The 26,343-nt window shown below is 31.3% G+C and overlaps 1 protein-coding gene across 2 annotated transcripts in view; it reads left to right on the top strand.

Annotated features, from left to right (window-relative positions):
- The first annotated feature begins 7,112 nt into the window (after positions 1–7,112).
- exex (motor neuron and pancreas homeobox extra-extra) overlaps positions 7,113–26,343 on the top strand; it is a 55,425-nt gene continuing 36,194 nt past the window's right edge. The window contains exon 1 of one of the 2 annotated variants that reach the window (XM_076449594.1): positions 7,113–7,838. In XM_076449594.1, coding sequence (XP_076305709.1) covers positions 7,325–7,838 — 514 coding nt within the window. In that variant the 5' untranslated portion in view covers positions 7,113–7,324. The remainder of the gene's footprint in view (positions 7,839–26,343) is intronic. The other variant, XM_076449595.1, reaches the window with a different exon arrangement.

Raw genomic sequence — 26,343 nt, 5'->3', positions numbered from 1 at the left:
TTTAAAATTTGGAAACAGCTTGAATGGGTAATGAAAGAACCTATTATAAACATAAAACGTTTCGACAAAATTATATTTTCATTAAGTACATGTAACTACGTAGACACAGGAATATATATACAGACAAAGAAGTCACATGACCTGAGATTGCCTAACAGGTAAAGGTATCTTGGTACCCCAAAGCGTTGGTTTAAAGTAGAGCTCTTTTGTTATATTAAGATGGCTTCCTTTATTTTGCGTTTGTAGATGTTTGGCTTTTGTTTAAAATTACAATCTTTTGTAGAGATATGTTGTGGTTTTGGAGCTGCAATGATGGTAAACTTGAGTTTTTGGTTTTTTAAAGTTCGGGAATTTGGTTTCCATTATTTTTCCGGTTTCTTCAATGTAGAATTCTGGACAGTTATTGCACGTTGTTTTATAAATGGCGTTGATATTGTGTGATTCTATAAATTTTATTTAGTAATGATGTTAGTTTAGGGCCGGGTTTTGAGTGAATTTGAAGTCAACAGAAATTTTCTGTTTAATTGCAAGTTTTCTTCAAATCTTGATTATTTTTTAACTGCGTTCAAAGATAAATGGTGAACTACAGTATAATATTGTGTTGTTGTTGTTTGATGTACTGGTGTCCATTTTGTTTGTGAGATAAGTTTAAAGTTTTTGTTCTGGTTGTTATGTGGTCATTTGTTGGTGTAAATGAAGTGATTCCGTCATCTATGGAGTAAGTTCAGCAAAGCCTTAGAGCTGTGTTTATAAGGTTGTTTAGTTCAGCAAAGCCTTGGAGCTGTGTTTATAAGGTTGTTTAGTTCAGCAAAGCCTTGGAGCTGTGTTAAAAAGGTTGTCTAGTTCAGCAAAGCCTTGGAGCTGTGTTTATAAGGTTGTTTAGTTTATTGATTTTTCGTTCAGACTCACGAGCGGAACTCCAAGGGATGTAGAGACCTGTGTGAGTGATTTTTTGGTGAATTTTATTTTTTGTTTTTGAATTGTGTTTCGAAGATCTCACAATTTCGAGGTTAAGGAAAGATAACTGCTTGTTATTTTCGTGTTTAATAGTGAACTTACTGTTAGGGTGAATGGAGTTTATGTGCTCAAAGAAAGTGTGTGCATGTTCTGTAGAGTAGAAATAAAACTACCAAAGTTTCATGAACATATCTGTACCAGTATAGCGGAAGATAAAGTGCAAATTGTATGGCTTGTGTTTCGATCAGAGTAATAAATATGTTGGCGAGAACAGGTGAAACAGGATCGTCCATGTTTAAAGCATCTGTTTGAAAAAAATTTTGGTTGTTGAAAATGAAGTTGATTTTATTTGTAGTGAATTCTAAGAGAGAAACAAAAAGTGTACTGGGACATGAATTAAAGGATTGGAATCATTACGGTAGAGATCAAGTTTAATATTACAAATTTCTTTAACAGGAACTTTGACGAAAAGAGACACAACGTCAAAGCTAGCCATTACGGCTTTAGGGTTAAGACATCTTTAAATAAGGAACCTACAGATACTAGGTAAAATGTAAGAGCCCAGGCTACGTATTTGCCGTTGAACACGAAAATAACAAAGAGTTATTTTTCTCAGACTAGATATTATCCGATCTGACTCACAATTGAAAACCAAAATTCACCGAAAGGTCATTAATACAGACCTTTAGAATCCCTGGAATTCCTCCCATGAACTTCAACAAAATATCGATATACTAAAATACCTTATAAACACAGCGTCATGACTTTGTTCAATTGACTATATAGATGAAAGAATCACCTTTATAATGCACTCCTTCATTCACACAAACGAGTTTCTACACAACCATACGAATAAAAAACATCAAAACTCAATTCACAAACAACACTCATACTAATGCATCAAACAACAACACAACATTACACTGCAGTGTACTATTTATCCCTAAACTCACTTCAAAAATAAACAAATTCACTCAAAACCTGGCCCTAAACTAAAATCGTTACTAAATAAAAATTACACAGAATCGCGCAATACCAATGCCACATATAAAATAACATGCAATAACTGTTCACAATGCTACATCGAAAAACACCGGAAAAAGAATGGAAACCAGATTCACCGAACATTAAGAAAAAAAAATCGCTTACGTTTACCACCATTTGTAGCTCTAAAATCACAGTATACCTATAGGAAACACTAATTTTAAACAAAGAACCAAACATCAACAAATGTAAAATAAAGGAAGCCATCTTAATTTAACGAAAGAGTCCCAGTTTAAACCGAGATCCTGAGGTACCAAGATACCTTTATCAAGCTTTTAAGCAATCTCCGGTCATGTGATCTCTTTGTTCCGTCTGTATATATATATTACTGTGTCTATGTAACTTACATGAACCTAATGAAGATATAATCTTGTCGAAATGTTTTACATTTGCAAAAATTGCCCACTTCAGCCGTCTCTAAGCTTTAAATAACCAGCTAGTACGCTAAATAATAGTGAGCAATTAATTGTGACGGTATGTCACATGCTATCCAAACAGTTAAATTACTTTAGGTTACTAGTGATAAGTAGAGGGTTATACATAAAAACCATACAATACAACATTCTAGTTTTTTACCCTTACTATAATATAAATACAACATTATTAACTGTTACTTTTACTACAAGTGAAAATATCTTATTGCAAAACGATTTTAAATAAGCAAATCAACTGTTCACGCGACAAGAGTAGTAAAGTAGTGTTTTTCTAGAATGTATCAAAATTACATTTTACGTTCGTTAACATTTCTTGTAAAACTGATGCCACCAAAATTGACCACTTTTGAGAAGGGTATGTAACATCCTTGCTCAACGCAAAATATTAATAGGCGTAGGTCATAACAGTGTGTTCAGATTGGGGCCCATGTACTTAACGACACTGAAAAATAAATATGGATCAGCTCGAAACGCCAGAACTATCCAAAAAGAGACTTTCAACAAATTTTATCCCAGCTATGGTAAATAAATTGTGGCGTCGTATAATAATTTAGAATCCATGAAGCATAAAACACTTATTTTTTAAAGTAGTTTTTTTGTAGCACAAGATTGAAACTTTTAAACCTGACCAAAACTGCGCTATAGGATCTAATAACAGACCTTCTAAAACGAGTTAGAAATGGGGGGAGGAAGGAAATATAATGTTATTTTTATTGTAATGAAGATCAATTCCACTTTATAAAAACAACGTTACTTTTGAAACTACTTCTTAGATCGTGCTTAGGCTGATGGTCATGATATAGCACATGTAGATTGTTTATAAAAATATAACTAACCTTACTTAATGGACACTAGATAATAGCACTTATTTGTAATTGTACCACCACAATTTCCACTTTAACAAACTTTTGTGAATAACAGCGAGGTGGGACTCAAACCAAACATTGTATTTTCACACCTACTCAAAGCCCATGTGAACGTTTGGCTTGTAAGTCTTCAAGTCATTGTTTGATATCTTTTTAATTGTACCAGGTGACATATCTAGCTTTATTGCAGATGGCTTTATTAGTAGCAGGGTTCTCTTTCGTGTTTGTATAGAAATCTGCTTTGTCAGCTTTACTCCGGATTGTATTGGCATAAGACTTTGGTGGAGTCTTTTGCTTTGCTCAAACCTTAGCTCTGAGAATTTTTCAGCTATCTTGGAAACAATGAAAGCTGCCTTCTTTATAGTGTTTTGTATTTTGGTTGCAAGTTGTTTAATAAACTCTCTTTGCCAATATTCCGTCGTTCTTTAAAAGGTGTGTACCATGTTATTTCTAGTTATAAATGGTCTGTACTGCATTGCATCGTCAAGAATTTGTTGTGCACTAAATAGGTGGAAGCTAAGTTATCCATGGCGTCAATACGACCTTCTATGACTGTTGTTATTGTTTTAGCATACGCAAATTGTTTACAAAAATATAACTAACCTTACTTAAAGGACATTATATAACAGCACTTGTTTGTGATTGTGTCATCACACTAAGTATATCATGATTACTATTTTATAGAATATATAACAAAAATTTCATGTAATTTCAGTTTAATTGCATTTTAAATTAATTTACATAACCGGTTTGACAATGAATTTATCGTGAGGTTGATTTTGTTGTTACACAAATAAAATAATTTTTTCCTTATAGAAATCGCAATAACTTCATTGTTCTCTCTCTCCCTTTTTAAAGAGAATGTTAAACATAAATGGTATCTGACATATAAGGTAGTAATATTTTACCCAATAACCTTACTACAAAAAGACTTGTCCAAAATAATTTTGTATTGTTAAAAATAATATGCACATTTAGTTTCCTTGATTGGCCTTACAATGCAACCACAAGTGACATTCAATGAATTGTGAGAGACAAAAGATTGATCTGAAATACTTTATATGTCCCTAATTTAAACTAAGTAATGGTCAAATTTAGAAAATGTTAAACATGTTCATTCTCTCATCATCTACAACAACAAAATCTAATTACTTTATAGTAGACTAGTAGAGACCGACAAAACATTTACGGTCAAGTTAGTATCTTTATTTTAACAATACTTTTTTTAAACATAGGATTTCTAGAATAACACAAAATAATTCTAGCCCCAAGACACTGAAAACTAAAGTTCGTTTGTTTTAGGCCTAACGTTTGTAAGTGTTTATTAAGTACGGCCTACATTTGATAAAGAAACAAATTAACCCTGTAATATGTGTGCGTTTACTTAGGATTAAACTTTGCCGTACTTGATACTATCAATAAATAAACTTCTAATGTTATTTTATGATGCAAGTTAGACCTTTTTAAAAACTGATAAGCTTTCAGTATGTTGTACAAAATGTCTAGTAAAGTATATTTACTTCCGCTTTTTGTTTAGATCCGTTGAAAGCAAGTGAATGCGCATGCGCATTTTAAGGACTGAATAACTGAGTATCTTATAAAAGAGCTTACGATGTATGTATACGTCCGAAACTCGCATCTCAGAAACTACTGCATCGTTCATCACCAATCATAACTGGTAATATTTTTATAACTAGACAGTATTTTTACAGCTAAGCAATAAGTTGAAATTTCCATAAACATGATATGTTTCAGATTTAACCAATGAAACTTAAAAAAAAGAAATAAGCTTCAAATATAAAACAATCAGAAAACAAACTTAAAAAATATTTTTTTTATTTAGTGAAAATCGCATGAGTTGCAACAGAAAAGCAAATCATTTTCATGATAACTGCGTCTACAAATAAATACTTCAATAAAATCTACTTTAATAAAATTTGTGATGTGATGCTGTAATGATAGCTTATTTGTAAACTGAAATTTCAATAAAATGCTTTTTCTCATGGATGGTGAATATTATTGAATGTCAACTATGAGTACATTGTTGTAGAACTGTCAGACAATTCCAGAACAGACATATCAGAAATAGAAGGGCATTTTTGTAAATAGTCATTATAATACAAAGGATAAAAGAAATACTTTACTGTAATCATAGAGCTTTCTATATAGTATCAGAAATCGGAAAACACTTTACTATAATCATAGAGCTTTCTATATAGTATCAAGAATAAGAAAATACTTTGTTGTTGTCATATAGTTTTGTATTTAATATCAAGAATAGGAAACTATTTACTGTCGTCATATACATAGTGTTTTTAAAATACCAGTGAAAGGAGAACATTTCGTGGTTGCACGGCGTTTATAATACCAGGTACAGGAAAAATTTAGGGTAGTTATAATGTTTTAAAGTACATGGAATACAAGAACACTTATGACAAAGATACTGCTACACAGTTTCTTCGATAGAATGATACCATAGTAGTGATAATATTTTTAAGTGTGAGGAATATACGCACGCTTTACGTGAACCATAGTGTTCTACAGTTGCAGGGAAAAGTTTGAGATATCGTATACTATTAGAAACAGAACATTTTATGGTAGCCTTTGTTACATAGAAGAGTATTTTAGTGTAAACATGCGTAATACTTTAATACAGAGAATATAAGAACATTTTATGGTAAACACTATTTCAGGGATGGATGGAGACTTTAAGTACAGATAGCATCTTAAGTTTAATAAAATGTTATATACATGGATAGAATAACACTTTGTAGCAGACCAGATAGACAAAGCTTTATTTAATATAAGGGATAAGAAAGCAAGCTGTTTTACAGTACCAAGGATAGAAGAACATGTTTTGGTACATATAATATTATATAAGAGCAAACACGTAATAAACAATATTATGGCCGATGTAGTGTCACACAGTACCGATAATAGAATATCACTTTATGGTAAAAATACTATTATACAGAACCAGGAATAGAAAAATGTTTTATGAGAGCTAGAGTATCAGCTATATAAAAATCTATTATAGTATAGCGTTATATAGTTCCAAAACTAGTAGAAATTCCTTTGGTGGGCGCAGTGTTTACAATGTCAAATATAGAAGTTTACTTTATGATAAACATTGCATGTTGCAGCAGCAGAAAACAGAAGAGAATTTTATGAAAAGTGTAGTCATTTCTATGTCAAGAATTGAATAACATTTTATGGTGACCATTTCAGTTTAGGTTTAATGTTTTACAATGCCAATGTTATGAAATACAAGTTGTGACTTAAAGCTTTGAGCTAACATTGTGTAATGATTTGTTTTGATCTATATTTAATTTCTTACTGGATGTCTAAAAACAGTGTGAGACCTTAACAAATTTGGAAAATGGTATGGAAAATACTTGGTGAAAAATTTAGTTTTTATTATTTAAAATTTTAAGAAATCTGCATTATTTAATTTATTTCCAATAAAAACACCGTTTTCCTGTTAATCGATTTTTTTTTAGTGTCATATCTACTGGACGTTTTTCATAACAACTGTAAAACGACCACGTTGCCTTGAATAAGACAGATAATTAAACTAAGTGTGGTGTTTCATTTTCAGCTGGGAATTTGGAATTACATGTCAGAAGTTTTGTTCGCAGATAAATTAATCTGCTTGAAAGTGTTTGTTTGCGAGCTTTCTGCTTGAAGCCGCGTGCGAATCTCGTGTCGTGAGGCGCTGACATGGACTCGTGCTGCGCTAAGCAACGTTATCGAATGGCCGTAATTTTTGGTCTGTCAACAGATAATTGATTTGCAGGCAGGCGCTGGGAGCCGATTTGATCGCTGTTGCTGACACATTATCTTGTAGCGCTTTCGCCCAACTGTAGGGCGGAGCGGACCAATAGGCGGTCTCTAGCCGGCAACCAGCGGTATTTAGAAAGATTAAAATGCAATTGGTATGTGTGGCTAGCCATTTCCCCACGTCGTGAAGCAACAATAAGGCGTTGTTAGCCAAGTGGGCCAGTGAACTTTTAAGGAGACTCTATGTATGGAGTCCGGATGGCCTCGCCGAAGTTCGCCGACACCACTAAGTCCTTCTGTATCGAAGCTCTATTAGCACGGGACGACCCTGTTAAACCTCCTGTTTCCAGTCCGAACCTGTACCGGCGATCTGAGTTGCAACAGGGGTCACAGGTGGGTCTGCCAAGTACTAGTAGCAACTCAATCACTCTCTGTCCCTCTAACAGTCCTATAAGCCAACCATCGCGGGCCAGTATCATGAACCTTGCTTCTCTAGCTCTGCCCCTGACAGGAACCTATACGAACAGTCATATGGCCGTTCCCATCTTTTCTCCTCACCCCCTCTACGCTTATAGCGGCCACGGTTCACTCGGCGTGCATCCTGCCTCCATGCCCGTCCTAGGCGGCAGCGCCTTTCACCCACCATCCGCTGCAGTCACTGCTGAACAGTCACTGACCGGACTGAAGTCTGGACCATTGCCGGTGGAGTGGTTTGCTCGGGCCGGCGTTTTCTACCACAGGCCCGGAGATATCACAGGTAAGATAACACAATCTGTTGTTATGGCTGCTGATACGAAGAAACGTGTAAATATCGCAACCCAGATTCCACCATGCCGTTTAGGATCTTATACACAAATTACTTTGTAATTTGTTTATATTTCATACGTATCATACTGTTTTCTAATCCTCATACCTTTCTATATTCTAAACAGTTTTATTTTTTTCATGGATTATTTTAGGTTGCACTTAGAAAAGAAACAATCACGCGATCAAGATAAAAGAAGTTTTAGTACACATGAAGTACCCCTTATTCATTACTTTTTTGCGCATGGGTATATTCAGCGATTTGAAGACGACTTCATTATAAATATATGCTCAATTATCACAATAAAAATCACAATTGTCATGAAGGTATTACACATAAAGAACAAAGTTATTGTTTAAACACCCATAAAAGAAAGGTAGTGTATAAACTATATATATATATAGAACAAACTTGTTAAACAGACAATGTACACATGAAACAATTTTTTGTATAAATACTATAAATATAATACAAAGTTACTGTGTTAACACTATACTTACAAAAGAGTTATTATATGAACTATACACATAGAACAAAGTTTTTGTATAAACACTGTAAATATAGAACAAATCTATTATAAATACGTACATATACAAAGCTCGCTCGAAGAAAATACAACTAATATACACTCTTTATATAAACAATGCAAGTATGCAATGCGAGAACTAATTATACATTAGAAAAAGGGCATAGCTAGACATGAGCATATATGTCAGTGCCTAATGTAGAAAAATTTTTAAATATAATTTTTTTATATAACACCTTATTCTCATTGGTTTCTTCCCAAAAATTTAAGTAATGTACTAATGATGAATATGTATATGTTTGTAGTACATTAGGTCACATGTATGATTAATAATTTATATACACTGAAGAGTAATTTAAAATACACCATTTTGAGCTTCAATTTCAAAACTTTCACACGATAAACTCCCGGATCTCCATCAGCAGGAGGTGAATCCCCATCCACAACCCCACCCCACACGTGACTCAAATTGACACCAGTTATAGAGACATAAAGCTAAACATTATGCACATAAGAATGTATTTATTACGTGTACAGTGCATATACCTCATACCTACATGTTGTAGTTATTATACTTAAACTATACTCATGAAAGGTGTTTAGCATGTGGACACCACATATATATTTCGGTCATTTTGTGGATACTATATATATAAAAGATAGTCAGGTATTTTGGTTTTTATTTAGAGTCTATGCACGTACAGAAAGAAACAATGAAGTCATAAATCAGTCTGTGAACGTATAAAGTAGTCATGAAGTTGATATTGTATTTAAACAAGGTATGATAACAAACGCACACATATACAATGAAGTAATTATATATACTATGTATATGTTTGTATTCTCAAGACGACTGGCATGGGTATTAACACTTTAATTAAAATGAAACGTTTCTACCTGTATTTTATTTTAATTAAAGTGTTAATACCCATATCAGCCGTCTTGATAATACATTTTTACTTCAAATGGGTTTCTCGTCATCACGTATAAGTTTATAGAAACATTACCCAAAAGCAATGCATACCTTACCCAGCTCAATATACAAGATGTAGTAGTTAAAACTTACTTTAAAAATTGTTCTTATTTATTCACTGTACACGTACGTTAGGTAATCGTTGCAGATGTGTTAGCGATACACTGTCTTCATTATGTAAATACTATATAAACATATTAGTCATTGCAGATATGCTACCGATAGTGTTTCCATTATGTAAATACTATATTCATATGTATGTATATAATATAGTCATTGCAGATATGCTAACGATAAAGTGTCTGATACATTGTATTTACGCATACCTCTGCCATTTTACAAACAATGTTGTAATTAATATAATTATTATTAAATTATAATATACGCACATAAATGGTTCATACCATGTCAGTTGTTATTCATAAAATTGATATTGTATATATAGCGCTTAGACCACTATTCTTCGATCACATACCATCCTGGCAGATGAGCACCGGTATTATACGAAAGGCCTTGTCGGCAACTGCAGCGTGGTTGATATATTACGACGCACTCTTTTTTGCTTTCTCTCATGGGTTACTGGAACACACAAAATATTTGCAAAGTACTTATATAGTCTCAGTATATATTTATAACTGATGAAGCTGTATATGTCATGTATAAAAAACTTTCACTGTAAACGTGGTGCAAACTTATTACACTTTATGCATAATATATGTAACTATAACTGTAAGCTGTTTTCTTTCTTACTGTTTATTAAGTGAAATATTTAGTTTCATCCGTGTGGTGTAAAAAATTACTGTGGAAGTACTGCACGTATGTCAAAGTTTTCAAAACCAGAAAGAAAATCAAAAGCGATGAAGTAAGATGAGATAAAGAAAGTGAACAGTTATCAAGTTAGGCTATGTTCGTTATTTTACTTTATTTCTGTTTACTACCGACTTATCTTTTTCTTCTTTCAGCGTATAAGTTTATATACATCAAGTAAAGTCGTGTTTGATATTAAACTGTTTATGATTTGTTTAGGATTGATACTTGAATATCAGAAAAGCAACATATAATTTATAACAAAACTTAGTACATTAGATGAACCATATCTGGAATAACGAAAAAAAATATGTAGACTTTTTTAAATTCACGGTCTTCATGTTACAAAGTAAGACGTTTGGTAAGTGTAAATATGCAAAGTTGTGCGTCAAGTTAACTATACATATTAGGTTTACACAACAACATTAACTATACAAGTAAAAAAAAATAAAAACAGTAAGAACAACCATACAAGAATAATTAAACAATTACCTGTTACGAAAACTGTACTCGTTACCAGACAAGAGCGCTCATATAAACAAAGTTGTCCGACAAAATTAATTATACAAATAATATTACCTGATAAAAGTAACTACCCAAACAAAGTTACAGGACAAAATTAATTATAAAAATAATGTTACCTGATAAAAGTAACTACCCAAACAAAGTTACAGGACAAAATTAATTATAAAAATAATGTTACCTGATAAAAGTAACTACCCAAACAAAGTTACAGGACAAAATTAATTATAAAAATCATGTTATCTGATAAAAGTAACTACCCAAACAAAGTTACAGGACAAAATTAATTATAAAAATAATGTTATCTGATAAAAGTAACCATACAAACAAAGTTACAGAACAAAAGTAATTATAAAAATAATGTTATCTGATAAAAGTAACCATACAAACAAAGTTACAGGACAAAAGTAATTATAAAAATAATGTTATCTGATAAAAGTAACCATACAAACAAAGTTACAGGACAAAAGTAATTATAAAAATAATGTTTAATGTTTCCTGATAAAAATATCTATACAAACAAATATAGCAGAAAAGAGCAATCATACAAACAAAGTTACCCAACGATAACAACAATATAAACAAAGTTATACGGCCACATAAATAAAGTTATGTGACAAGAATAAATAATCAATAAAGTTACCTGACAAAAGTAACCTTATAAACAAAGTTACCTGACAAGAGTAACCAAAGAAACAAAGCTAACTGACAATAGTTACAAAATAAACAAAATAATCCGATCAGAATAATCGTAGAAATAAGTTACCCGACAAACATAACCATATGAATAAAGGTATCCAACAAGAATGATCATGTAAATAAAGTCATTCGGCAAGAATGACCATATAAGCAATGTCACCCGACAAATTAACCATAAAGAGTTAGCTGCCAAAAATAACCATACAGAGTTATCTGACAAGAATAACCATACAAATAAAAAAAATATAAAATTACTTGACAAGAGTATCTACATAAACAAAGCTACGTATGTTAACCACACATAGAGTTGACATTCAGAAAAAGTAGCTACATAAGCCAAGTAGATAATTATAGTAACCACACGAGCAAAGTAGACGTAACCAGATGAGCAGTGGAAAATAAAAGTAATCACGCAAACCAAATATTTAGTATTATTACACAGGTAAAGCGCGTGGAACAGTAATCACAGAAAGTGACTGTGAAAGGTAAGTTTTGGAAACCAGTTTACTTCCGGTTACTTCACGTTACGAGATATTATTGGGAACTAATACTGTTAATATCGTACATACTCCAGAAGTAACGTATGTTAATTTAAATTAATTGAAAACTGGTCAATTAATTTACCAGTAACATTGACATTTTATGTAGAAGTATTCTAAAAGAAAAAGAAACGTGAATAATGAAGTACTACATATTTTAAAAATTCTTCACTGTTTGATAGCCTCGGTTTGAACGGCCAATGGTAATCTTTGTTGGAATAGACTTGTTTACTACCATATCTGTTGTTTCACTGTTTATAACAATTTTTCTTCTCGCCGTTTCATTCCAAACTTTTGTTTTAAACCTTTGGTAACAGAGCTAAAGAAACGATATTCACTTCTATTACTTTGTACAAACGTGAGGACTTATACTGCTAACGTTCGATCTCTAGGATAAACAATTTTGTTTTTCAATCAGTCAACAAACAAACGTAGTTGTATTAGTATTGTAGTGTTTGATAAACCGGTTATGAAAGAAACAGTATTTTGGTTTCACTTTTAATAAGTAAATTGATAAATTTGGAAAGCGAAAAAAAAAGCTCCTTAGAACTCGTAAGTTACAGATCATTGAATTTGTTTGCAGATGTTTAATACATTCGTCTTTGTTAGTTCATCATAGTTATCTGAAATAATAACACCTCAAATGTCTCTTTTGTCTGCCGTGAATCACCCCACCCAGAATGACCTTCATTCAATACGGATGTTACTTAAGCACTTCTGGTTTACAGTCTGTAATATTGTTATGAATCATACGAGATATATTTCACCACATTTATTAAGCCTGGAAAACATCCAAAGACTGGAATATCGTTAACATATGTATCTATACAGTGTATTAATGGTATACCTGCCTAAACAAAAAGTTGTTTATTCAATCATTTTCATTATAACTCCACATCAGTATGTTGCCTCTGAATAAGATGATAGTTAACCTCCAAAATGTGGGTAGGTTATGTTAAAATATTCAGTATTTTTGTTCTTGTCAATGTTCTCAAAAGCATATGAACTGTATAGAATTTAACAATAGTTGTTACCAGTAATTTCCAATACATGACGTTGGTCTAATTAAAGTGTATGTTAGGCCTATTTGGTTTTAATTTGTTAATACTCATTCCTTGCGAAAATACCAAAAAGTATAACTTGTAAGTTTGTAAAATTGACAACACAATGACATTTAATGAAATCCTATAAACAACTGATATGAGCTTAGAGAAACAAAACATTATTCTTAAATATTGTTCCATAATAATTTATCATATTCATTTATGGACATAGTTTGAAATTTGTTATATAAAACAGTAGTCACAGGAAATACATAAAGGATGACCTCCAGAAAACACGCGATAGTTTTTGTTCAAACACAAAGTGCAAACACACGTTAGACATACTATTAACGATATTACTTTTGAAGTGATTACTTAATAAACACAGGTGACCCAATACGATTTAAAACTAACCAAGAATCAGAATTTTTATTATACATTGTAGAATAAAAATCCCTTACTATCATTATCGTATACGGTTCGAGTTTATTTTGAGAAGACACCGTACGTGAAACAGCACAGGAAGCTATGACATGTATATTCATATTAAACAGATGTGTTGGCATAACTGTGTATAACGTATTGTTCAGAAAACTATAACACTGCAAGTACATATGACTGCATTTAATGGAAACCACAATAATATCTTTTGTTAGCGCCACTTAGTAAACAACAACAAAGCTAATTGTTTCTTAATTATTTTTATATTTATAGGAAAGCTAACTCTTGGAATAGCTCTAATTTTAGCAATTCAAATTATCTTGTGTGTTGTTTTTTTTATCGATAGAGCAATGGCTGCTTTTGTTTACAACAGAGAACTTAGGGTTAGAACATATGAAGAAACTGAAACAAATTTATCTTTTAAAATTTCAGCTCTTAAAATGGATATTTTATTAACAGTGAAATGTTTAGTAACTTTTTTTACAGGTTTTAAGGGTTTGCTTCGCAAGACACCTGAAGCGATAACACGTATCAATTGTTGGAAACGCGAAAAGCTTCACCTAACATATTTTCATTAACTTCTGAAAATACCAATACGTTTTTACATAATTATTATATTGCTACCACTCCACGGTTACATCCTTTGATAATAATTAGTAATTCACAACTCATCTATTCTCTGGGATAAGGTTTAACGTTGACATTTGTTTCAGTTCTGCTTTAAAATTCTAGTATATGAGATTCTCTTGTGGTTTAGTAGAAAGATCAATGATTTTGACCAAGGGTGGATCAACCAACAAATTTGTTAAAACGTTTTTCACACGTTTTACATTTGTATTTTGTTCCCGTAAAAAAAAAAAACCACACAAAAATCACTTACGGTTCTTAAAACTACAAAGCTGTTAGAAAAGCTGACGTTTGACACAACACTTGATATGTGATATTAAAAAATTATAATACACCTCCAACCCTCCCAAAAGAAGAATAAAATAGTATCCCCAAAAGTAACAATTAAATAAACTATAAAGCTTTGTGTATAATAAGAAATATTTATATTGTAAATAATTAATTTAAATTATTCTAACTTACTTTCAAACTATAATTTATTATATAAGCTATTATAATTAATAAGTAGCTTTTTTAATTTTTGTGTTTAGTAACACTCAGCAGTAACTGAAGTTGGTGATCATTTTAACTACAACCCTATATATATATATATCAAATGTTTAATTAATTTCTTTAAATTTCAACTGATAACACTACAGAACATGGTTTACAAGCACAATATTATTTAAACTATTTAAATTTTTATCAATAAAATTTTGAAGTTTGTTTTCACAAACTAATGGCTATTCAAACCCAGAAACTTAAAAGTAATAAAAATTCAGCAAACTTTGCGAAAAAAGTCTGTTGTTACGGAGAATAAAAATGCAATTATTTTTAAGGCCAAATAATCTCACTGCGTATACAAACACTAGTCCTTACTTATCATGTTTGCTGTAAATTATTTATTGTACACTAGGAAAAGGCTTTCAAATCTTTGTTTTTATATTAAGTATAGCTAGAGGTTTTGTTTCTTTTTTAGTCTAATCTTAAACTTGTACATCACAGGATTTGCGTACTTAGTTTTATTAAGCTCATCTAAACTTTTGTACAAAAAAGATTTAATATCAGCTGTATCGACGCAATTTATTTAAACGTTGTTCTCAGGTGTGTGAATAAATTCAAATAATGTGATACCAAGCGTCAAACTTTTTTAAAACACTTAATATCGCTATACTTTTTCTGTAAACAGATTGACTTTACAGAGGTGACATGAACCACGTGATTATTGTTCAACAATACAGTTTTCTGTGATTAGCTTTACCTGCTTTAAAGTTCACTGAAAAATCGGATAATTTTATAATGGAAGGTCACTCCATGTAAATATTGAAGGTAGTTTTTAACAATAAAATTAAAGTTTGTTTTTTTTTACCTTTAGTATAACAATTAAATTTCAACAATATTAATCCATATATGTATTTACATTCATTATAAATTAATAAACTCTTTAAAATTGACTTTTTCGTGACTACAGTTTTCAAATGTAGCAAGTTAAACTGTTTATACTTCAAATGTGCAAAATTTATCTGTAGGAATGAAGAATTTAATGATTGTATCTTTTTCTCTCTCTCTCTCTATATATATATATAAAGAGTCTCTTTGTTTACCTGAAGATGACGTAAGAAGGTCGAAACGTTTTTCTGTACTTTATTTTAATTAAAGGTTTTAATATCCATACCAGCCATCTTTACTTCAAGTGGGTTTCTCGTCATCATAGATATCAATCACTTGATACTTCATTTGAAACTATAACCTTCACCCAAGACAAACAATAACTGAAACCAGTATTATAGGAAGAAAATGATAACAAAACTAAATCTTATTAATCAAGGTTACCACACAAACATATGCCATCCCCATACTTATCCTTGAAATAGGAACAAGTACAAACTTGTCAAAAACACAAGTTATTCTCCTACACTCGTACATATATACAGACTTTCAACTCAGAAGAAAGGAAACAATATACAGAAGTGACATACAATTGTACGTGTTTGAAACTATGAGTTTATTGTCTTTAAAACAAACAAACATATTATAAGTATAATAGCTCGAAAACATTATAAATGGAGTACCTCAAAAATTTTACAGTAATTCATGTTGCATTACTACTTCCATATAACCTGGATACTGCTTTGAAGTGAAAGCAAGATTATTTAAGATATTTTTTATGGTACCTTCGGTACCTTTAAGTTCTTAAGTGTGAAGTTGATTTGTAAAGAGCTGTTCGTAGCCCAGTTGTTAGCGTGGCTGACAATTTGGCTCACCATTCATGTCTCATTATATCAAAAATAAACAATTGCGATCCGCATTTTGAAGCTGTTGGTGCGTTATAAGGGTGGTGGTCAAATTACATTATCCAGTTTGATAAGAGTAGCCAAAGAGTTGGCGGTGGGTGCTGTTGAGTGTCTTCTTTCCTTTTAATCTATCAGTTTAACCCTTGAGTAGCTTAAGGGAACATCTGAAATCAAACGGTTTTTCAACTTTTCTCAAAAGCAGATACCAAGAAGTTGCTCAGTTTCAAGAGAGATAGATGACCACTAGATTTGTACTACAACCTATAAATCGTGAAGACCTTGGTTAAAAAGATTAATAAAATGAGAAACATTTTCTACGTGAGGCTGACTACTAAACATAAAAAGTTTATTAGCTGTAATAATAAAACAAGATTTACTACTTCTGGTACACTTATACAAAATGCAAAAAATGCAATTATTTTTAAGGCCAAATAATCTCACTGCGTATACAAACACTAGTCCTTACTTATCATGTTTGCTGTAAATTATTTATTGTACACTAGGAAAAGGCTTTCAAATCTTTGTTTTTTATATTAAGTATAGCTAGAGGTTTTGTTTCTTTTTTAGTCTAATCTTAAACTTGTACATCACAGGATTTGCGTACTTAGTTTTATTAAGCTCATCTAAACTTTTGTACAAAAAAGATTTAATATCAGCTGTATCGACGCAATATAGTCCGACAGAGGGCTAGTATGACGAATATCTGTTGTATCAGTACATCGAGACACTCTGAAATTAGTTTTGTAGAAAATGTACAGTTCATTTGAGACAAAACAAAAAATATACTTACAAAGTTAGTGTCATCCTCGTGCTAGCAGTTAGGTCAGGTGATCTTTGAGTCAAGTTAGATCTTACTCAGCAGTATCCTGTGCCCACTTGGACGTGTTCTATGGCTCTCTATTCTCTAGTTAGTAGCTTAGTTATTTGTTATATACGTATGATGTAACAATAATATGTGGTTTTGTACATGAGTGAAATTTACGATAATCCAAAGTCACGATTTTTCTTTACCTTATATAGTGTATACATATATATTAATTCACACTCAAATGTTCTGCCTGTTTTTAATAACTACTAAACTCAAAGAACATATATATGCCTTTCTAAAACACTCAGCAGAATTCAGTACTTTATGTGTTACTGAGGATTATCTACCTATAATACTGTTCATTGGATTGATCCTGGAATTATTAATGTATGTCAGGTCTTTAACTGACATCATTAAAACTGAAGCAAAACGATTCAATCTGACGTAAATATGTATTTCTTTTACTAGATAAATTTGCTTTAACTTACCTTATTTATACAATTCTGATTAGTGACATGTTAATTAATACCTATATTTATACCAAAACTCATTAATAAAGGCTACCAAACAAACAAACATGACTGAAATTGGTGTTACTCCTACATCCACTCAACCACCCGCCAAAAAGAAACAGAACAACAGCGGACACGTTATAAACATAATACTCAACTCCCAATTACATGCATATACGGACTTCAAATTCTTAAAAAAAGAAAAGCACATCTACATAAGGTTGTGAAAAAATATACAAATGTTGTAAGATAAGAAATGCTTTATCTCTTCAGTTCATCGTTTGTTCGATACCTTATAAATTTTAATGTTAATGTTTAAATTGTTTTAATTCACTAATCCTAACTGTTAATTTTATAAATTGCAATGATGACGTTAATTTCATTTTATCTATAGAACAACTTAGTACTTTATTATTATTATTTTGAAAGAGAGTTCAAGAAACGGAGACTTTAACTATATGTGGTATATTGTAGAATATGAAATTACACCATGACTCAAATGGTCTTCTACACCTGCTGTAAAACACGAAACAACGTCCATAAATCACTTGGTTTTGTATTTTATGAAACATACACATATATATTAAAGCTGTTTGTGAGGTTCTGTGGAAAAATTGAGTATTCAACTATTCTATATACAGTTAAGAGAATCAGTGATATTATCTGAAGTGTTAGATTTTTTTTTTCAATTTTCGTTCTTATTTCCCGCTTTGTTTGCAAACGTTTTTATTGAGTTTCTGTGTTCAGAGTAAGAATCTGTTTGAAAACGTGTTATAAGGAAATACGTATACGTTAGGTCCGGCATGGCCAGGTGGATAAAGCACTCAATTCGTAATCTGACGGTCGCGGGTTCGAATCCTCATCACATCAAACATGCTCGCCCTTTCATCCGTGGGGGCGTTATAACGTTACGGGCAATCCCACTATTCGTTGGTAAAAGAGTAGCTCAAGAGTTGGCGGTGGGTGGTGATGACTAGCTGCCTTCCTCTAGTCTTGAACTGCAAAATTAGGGTCGGCTAGTGCAGATAGTCCTCGTGTAACATTGCGTGAAATTAAAAAGCAAATAAAAAGAAAAAAAACGTTATGGGAAGAAAAACATGTATATTAAAGTAATTATAAATCAACAAAGACGACAATATTTATCTACAATTTAGTTGAATGTCATTCCTTGTTTATTCATGTTAATAAATTACAATCATTTATTGCAATCATAAACGCTAAAACTCGTAAACTCATTACAAGTACGTGCTTCATATCTAATATAGTCTTCTCAAAATAATCTTTAATACAAAGTTCTGTTTGTTTTCAAATGTTAAATTCGGCTATATTTAATTCTAAAGATATCACACCTCATGGTAAACATTTTGTTTAGTATAAAAATTATTAAGCTTATGATAATCAGTGGCTAAAGTATCTTTCGTTGATAACATGATATTCTATTACTTTCTAATAATTGCTGATGCTATATGACTAAGAAACAAGACTATTTAAACATTCAGCAAATATATCAAAGTATAAAACATGACTTTACAAAAATGCAACTTTCATATCAGTTTAATCAAAAGTTAATTTTTATAGATAAGTAGGCTAAAATTAGTTTTATTTTGTTATCTAGTAGAAATGAAATCCTTTCTAAAATAATTTGTACTGTCAGCACTACATATACATAAACAGGAGATACATTCAAAATATCAGAATAAGAATACCCTGTATATGACTTACATGATATATGTTTAATGTATTAATGTAGTACATGATTTACAGGATACACGTTCAACACTTTGATAATAAAATCATATGCGTGATTTAGAGAATAAATGTTCAACACTATACTGTATTAACAACGTAATATGTATGTATTATTTATAAGACACATACAATCGCACTTTACTGTCGCGATAACATTGAATACATGTTTTATATGTTATATGTTCAACATTTCACTGTATTAATTACATCAAACACACACACATTTACGGGACACTTGTTCAATATCTTACTGAAACAGGATATGCGCACAATATTTTATTGTAACAATAACGTTATTATATGATTTACAAGACACACGTTTAACGTTTTCCTTTTTTAATAACTTCAAATATCATAATCTCAAAATGAGTGTTTATCAAAATGTGCATTGATTTATTTAAAGTAAAGTAAAATAAGTTTTATAAGTAATAGATAATATTTTGTTTAAATCATTGCGTTGTTCAAATGTTATTTGTATATATATATATATGTAGAGAGAGATATTATATAGACGTAATGCACTAGGGTTGCAGTGCTTGATTATTACGTATAATAGAAAAAACGTGGTGATATCTTATTAATTAAATATTGTACAATATAAACACAGAGTAATAGCTTTGTATTAATTAGACATTATATACAATAGACAGAATGTGATAACATCTTAAAAATTAAATATTGTACAACGTAATAGCATTGGATTAATTAAATATTATATAACACGGACAAGATGTAGTAGTGTTTAAGTATTTAAGAGGCTGTTGGCTAGTTATTAGTTAAAACGTATAGAATGCGGTAGCCTCTCTGTAAATAAATATTGTATGAAATGAAATGTAATAACAGAAGGAATGCAGTTAAAATATCATCTCAAATTAGCATTACGTATATAACCACTGGAATGTTGCAGGATTACTTCAGCTAAAGGCTATAATAAGGTCAATACAGAGTGGGATTAAACTGAATAGTGAAGCAATATGGGAGATAGATGGTTTTATTTGTATATCAATATGGAATAGGTCGTTTTATTTATATAATTAAACAAAGTACTATCTTGTTTTTGTGAATTTAATAAGTTTAGTATAAAGAAATATATCTACTTCAGAGCATAACGTGTCGTACAACGTACTATTATTTTTATCTTTGAACTTGCCTTGTGATAAAGTTATATATGATTCAAAATCTTTTCGGGAGACTTCCTTTTCTTCGGTAATTTGTCAAATCCCCCATGCAAACAAAAGGCACTCCAATTTTTGTCTCGATCACTTTCCAAAGTAGCTTCTGACTCATGATCGTGCTTGGCTTGGAATTAGAAACCCTTACTTAAAGAGTGTGTATAAATATATATATAAGTATATATGTTTGTTTTTCATAGAAGTTATTTTAACCGAGAGCTTGATATGAGAGAGAGGATTTCGAGATAAAATCATTTAAGTCTTCAACTGATTTAAGTAAACATTCTTAGTTCATACTTATCCACTTGGGGTTAAGCTTGTGACTAGACAAGTTTCTGAATCAATTTTTCAAGATTCGAACAACCTGACACTGATCAAGAGAATCACTCCAAGAACTGTACACGGATCTCAATCCTCAAACACTTGAACAACGAAGGCTAACGTTTTGCAGATTAATAAAAGGCTTATCAATGCTAGTGTGTTTTGTATATCAGGAGGTTTGTGATTTGCCTTGAACAAAGTACAGTGTACAATGTTATTTCAAAACTGTCATGACTTTAACCCAGATTTATAAAATACAGAAGGAAATCGTAAAAGGAAATGCACAAGGCTGTGTGTTTTTGGGGCTTAAATATAATTTTTATGAAACAGGAATACAGGCAGACAAACAATCAGAGAGACAGACAGACAGACAAACCATTAAGTTTTGAGCAATATAATTCAATGTAATATGCCTTTTACCGCGCCTCCTCCTGGTGCTCAATGGTAAGCTTGATGGTCTTTAACTTTGAATTCGAGGTTGGATTCTTTCAGAAATAGCCCAATGTTTAATTTTTTTGCTTCAGAGCAAACGCATCTAAGAACAAGGAAGCTGCTGAGAAATAACTAGGATATGATCAAGTTTGCTATATGCTGAGTACAGAGACAAATAACCTTAACAAGAGTATGGTAAACATTGTAATTTAAAACGTGAAAAACATAGACAGGAAATCACGATACATAACAAATTGTATTGTGTCACATGCAACGTTACAAGGTCCTGTTATATACAGTATGTAAGTTATAATCCACAAGAGTAATACATTGGATACAACAAGGATAAATCGCGACTGAAAGCATAACGCAGTATATATTTATTAGAAAATTTTGATTTAATGCTACTCACAGTTCAGTAAAATTTAAAAACAATGTTTTTTCCTAGTTAGAACAATATAACGTTTAATGATGACTTCGTTACGGTATAGTTGATTACTTAACACAGATACAACATTTAGAAACGGTCAAGATGTGATAAACTTGATAACATAATAAAGGGACAACATCTAGGGATGTTGTAGATGTGATACTATTGTTTACTTAGTAAATTCCACGTCAACAGTAAACGATGCTTGTAATGTGGTACATTCCACGTGTTACGTAGGTGCTGAATTTAGGGATAATAAGGAAAATGTATAATTGTTCACTTAAAACACTGCCGATACATAATGATAATAATATGTGGTTTAATTGCTCACTTAGAACACTGCCAATACATAATGATAATAATAGGTGGTTTAATTGCTCACTTAGAATACTGCCAATACATAATTATAATAATAGGTGGTTTAATTGCTCACTTAGAACACTGGCAATACATAATGATAATAATATGTGGTTTAATTGCTCACTTAGAACACTGCCAATACATAATGATAATAATATGTGGTTTAATTGTTCACTTAGAAAACTAATAACACGTAATAATAACAAAACGTAGTTTATTTGTTCACTTATAACACTAACAGTACTTAGTGATGATGAAAATATGGTACAGTTTTTACTTAAAACATTAAAATACTTAATGATGAAGATGTGGTACAATTATTTATTTAGAACATTAATAATATTTAATTATGATGTGGTAAAACTGTTTACTTATAACACTGGCAGTACTTAATGATGATGAAAATATGGTACAATTGTTTATTTAGAATATTGGCAATGCTTAATGATAAAGATGTGATATAAATAATTGGTTAGCACAGCGACAAAATTACTTCAATATTTAGAGATGGTTGTGATAGGAAACACAATTACTTGACGCAGTGATAACCTTTAGATATTATCAATATATGACATTTCGTTAATTAACACTGTCATAACATGCAATGAGATAAAATGTGATAGATATGACGATAGTTAGAATGTGTGTCATTTGATTGATTGACAGATTAAGAACATTTGTGAGTGATTAAGATATAGTACACTTGATTAATTGTCATTGCATTAATAACACTGCACAACAAAGTTTTTGTTTCTTGAACACTGTTGGTGTTCCTTATAGATTTTTGGCTGCTGATCACGAAAATCACATCTAAATTTGTCCATCACGTACCGTTTCATCGAAATCTTCAATTTCACCTGGACATTGCTACAATGGAAAAACGATATCAGGGCAACTGGAATCCGTCAATGCTTGCTGACTACTATTGGACACTGCAACGTGATGCACCGGATATTGAATTCAAACGAAAATCAGGAGTAAAACACTTTTAATTATGTTGAACTTAATATTGTATTAGAAACATAAACGCAATTAAATACGTTATTGCCGGTAAACAGTTAACTGTCTATTTCTCAGAGTTCCTACGTGATGAAGCAAAACCAAAACTATATTTGTGCATACCCACCAGGTACCTGTCACAATCAGCGAAAACTTTTCAGGAAGCAAAACTTTTAAAAAAATTGTTGTGCATAGTGTTGAAGTCTAGGACAAGGTACCTTGATACCTTAACAAAGTGATACACTAGATGATGAATATGATGCTTTACACTAAGTAATGTAAGAAAGTGATCACACTTGGTGATGAATAAATGATTATATTCAGTGATGAAAATGACGTCTTATACTTGATTACATAGCAAGGTGATGATTACATTCAAAGCTGGAGACAGAAAGTTGTTTGAATAAATTATACACGTCAGAGGTAAACTGTGGATGCTAACGTGTGACTAGAAATACGCCTCATAAAAAGTTTGGAAGTCAGTTGATTTAGAGTACTCTTTTTAAGTGTCACAATAATAACAGTTTCTAATGGTCAAGTCACTGACAGCTGGACTTTTAGTACAGAGTTTATATTTATGCTTTGAACGCCCCATTTTCTATTTCTTTTATTAACATCTTCAGCTTTATTCTTTTTTCAACCCTATGACCTTTAGCACCGAATCAACATTTCAATTTTTGCTTGTCCATCAACACCATGTCGTTTTGACTTTAAATTAATTTTTCATAATTAAGTATTCTGTCAAGTTACGATTTTTGACAACATTAAATCTCTGAAATCTCCATGAACACTTGGATCTTTTATTGTACATACCACAACATCCTCTAACCCTGAATCAAGTTAGCAGCTAACTTAATATCAAAATTCTGTTCTTTAATTTTATGATGCAAGAAGGTTAGAAACCTTTATTCCAATATCAAGACATGGGTTTCTGTCGTCAGTCGTTGACCAGTATTTGAGGTTTTATCTTTCTGTCAACATTACAGTTTTTTTTTTCTCTATCTCAGTATTTTAACGTTTAGATTTAATAACATTTAATTCTCTATCAATATTTCTATGTTCACTTTTAATTACGTTTAGTTCTCGCACAGTATTTTATCTTCCAGTTTTGATAACATTTATGTCTCTATCAGTATTTCAACCTTCAAGTTTTTAACAACTTTTAGTGCTCTATTACTGTTTAAACGTTAAGTTTTTAACACTTGATTTTCTGTCAATATTTAAATATTCAGTTTTTAGCAACATTCAATGTTCTGTTAGTATTTAAATGTTCAATTTTAACACAATTTATTTTCTAGGAACTCCACGGCGTTTAGCCTGCTAGAAACATGAATTTTCTTCACTCTTAACACATTAAATTTGAGCTTTCAACAAAGACTTTCAGTTTATAGTCCACTATCAATACTTTCACCTGTTAGATTTATATTAATTCTCTCTCAACAGTCTCAGCTCTTAGTCATGTATCAATGTCTAGCCTCTAGTCCTTTACGAACAAATTCAGCTTGTATTAACACACCAGAACCAAGTCTAGTCTTCTATAAATACTTTCAGCTGTTGTCTAATATTAACACTTTGGTTCTTTGTTCCATATCAAACCTAAAAACTAAGCAACACTCTCAGTCCTTCGCTCTCTATTTTTACATGAACACTTAAAATTCTTATTTTACTGTTAACATTCATTACTGCCAGTTGTCACCACCTAACACAACATAAATTTTATAATCTTTAACCTTGCTTAGAGGTTTTAGTTTACACTTTTACCTGAGCTGGTTATAAAGTCTTTATCAATATCTATTTTTCACATTTTTTGTATCTGAATGATTTACGTGTTCTCTATAAATATTTTTATATTGCTGTTATTTTACAAAAAAGATAAATAAAAAATATTAATTAAAGTTGTGTACGTATATATATAAACACATTTTCTGAAAGCTTTTGTAAACTTCTTTTAGAAATCAATGATGGTACTAAAATGTCATACACTCCCCATTTTTAAACATTGAAATAACAAACATAACTATCTGTATCTAGAGAAATACGTCATTTTCTCTTCGCAGTGTTTAATAGTTTTTGCCAAACATCGTAAATTAATCTATCCAGAAATCGTTGCACGAAGAAACGTTTGGCTTAAAGTAGATGTTCTTTCAAAATGTTGATAACGAATATAATCTAATTCTTGTTATCGTTAAATAACACTAAGCAAAGATGTTTGGTGGTTAGAAAAAATTGTCAAGTGACAAGAGAACACAGTGATTTACAAGGTGTGATAACTTTATCGTTGATATTTCACATTAGTAATATTTGATAATCACCCTAATAAAATAACAGTGTCAGATGTTTGATTATATAATTGAAAGGAGCTATCTATGATAAACTCTCAAAGCATTTCGTGAAAGAAACAATACTGTATCGTCACGTTGTAATAACGAAGGCAGAATTTGATAAAAAAGGTTTACAGTATTAAAATGCTTCATTTATTAGAAATGAAATCTCCACAAGTTTATTTGTTTTATAGCAAAACCATATTAGATTATCTGCTATGTTCACCGCAAGCACCACGTCGAATCGAACCTTTGATTGTAGCGTTGTAAGTCCTTAAACTTACCGCTGACTCACTTCAACAAGAGACTGTTTTTTATAGGACATATTTGTCTTGTAGCTTTAACACGTTAAAGAAAGTTAAAAACCATAAATGGGCCGGGTGTGACCAAGTGTGCTTGGTTTGAGACTCAATGCCGCAAAAACTCAGCACTTTGGGGCCATAGGTGTACCATAAGAGTGGTGCTCAAACCAGACAAGAGTGGTCCAAGAGTTGGAGGTGGGTGCTGTTGATTAGCTGCGTTTCCTTTAATCTGTCAGGCTGGAATTACAGATGCCTATGTGCAAATGACACTTGTGCAGCGTAAAGTAAATTTCTGAAATAAATAAAGAAAAACTCGTAACAAAGACTCTCATAAGCCAAATGCAATCACACTCACTCTGGAAAGACAAACAAATACATAGAGTCATAAATTAATACTCAAAGCATATTTTATTACATCAAACTAACAAATTTAACACGCAGTATGTCAACTTGGTTGTTTCACACAAACACAAGTTTGGTGTATTCTAGTGACGAAATTAATGAATACATACACGTAGTTTTTATCCATTCTCGAGAAATAAGATATTAACGAAATGTGTACTTTTATGACGTTTCTTTCTGACGTATAATAGTGTAAATT

This window comes from Tachypleus tridentatus, chromosome 8, assembly GCF_004210375.1.
Source record: "Tachypleus tridentatus isolate NWPU-2018 chromosome 8, ASM421037v1, whole genome shotgun sequence".
NCBI lineage: Eukaryota > Metazoa > Arthropoda > Merostomata > Xiphosura > Limulidae > Tachypleus > Tachypleus tridentatus.
Note: the sequence above shows the minus strand (reverse complement) of the source record. Positions and strands in the feature narration are given on the sequence as shown.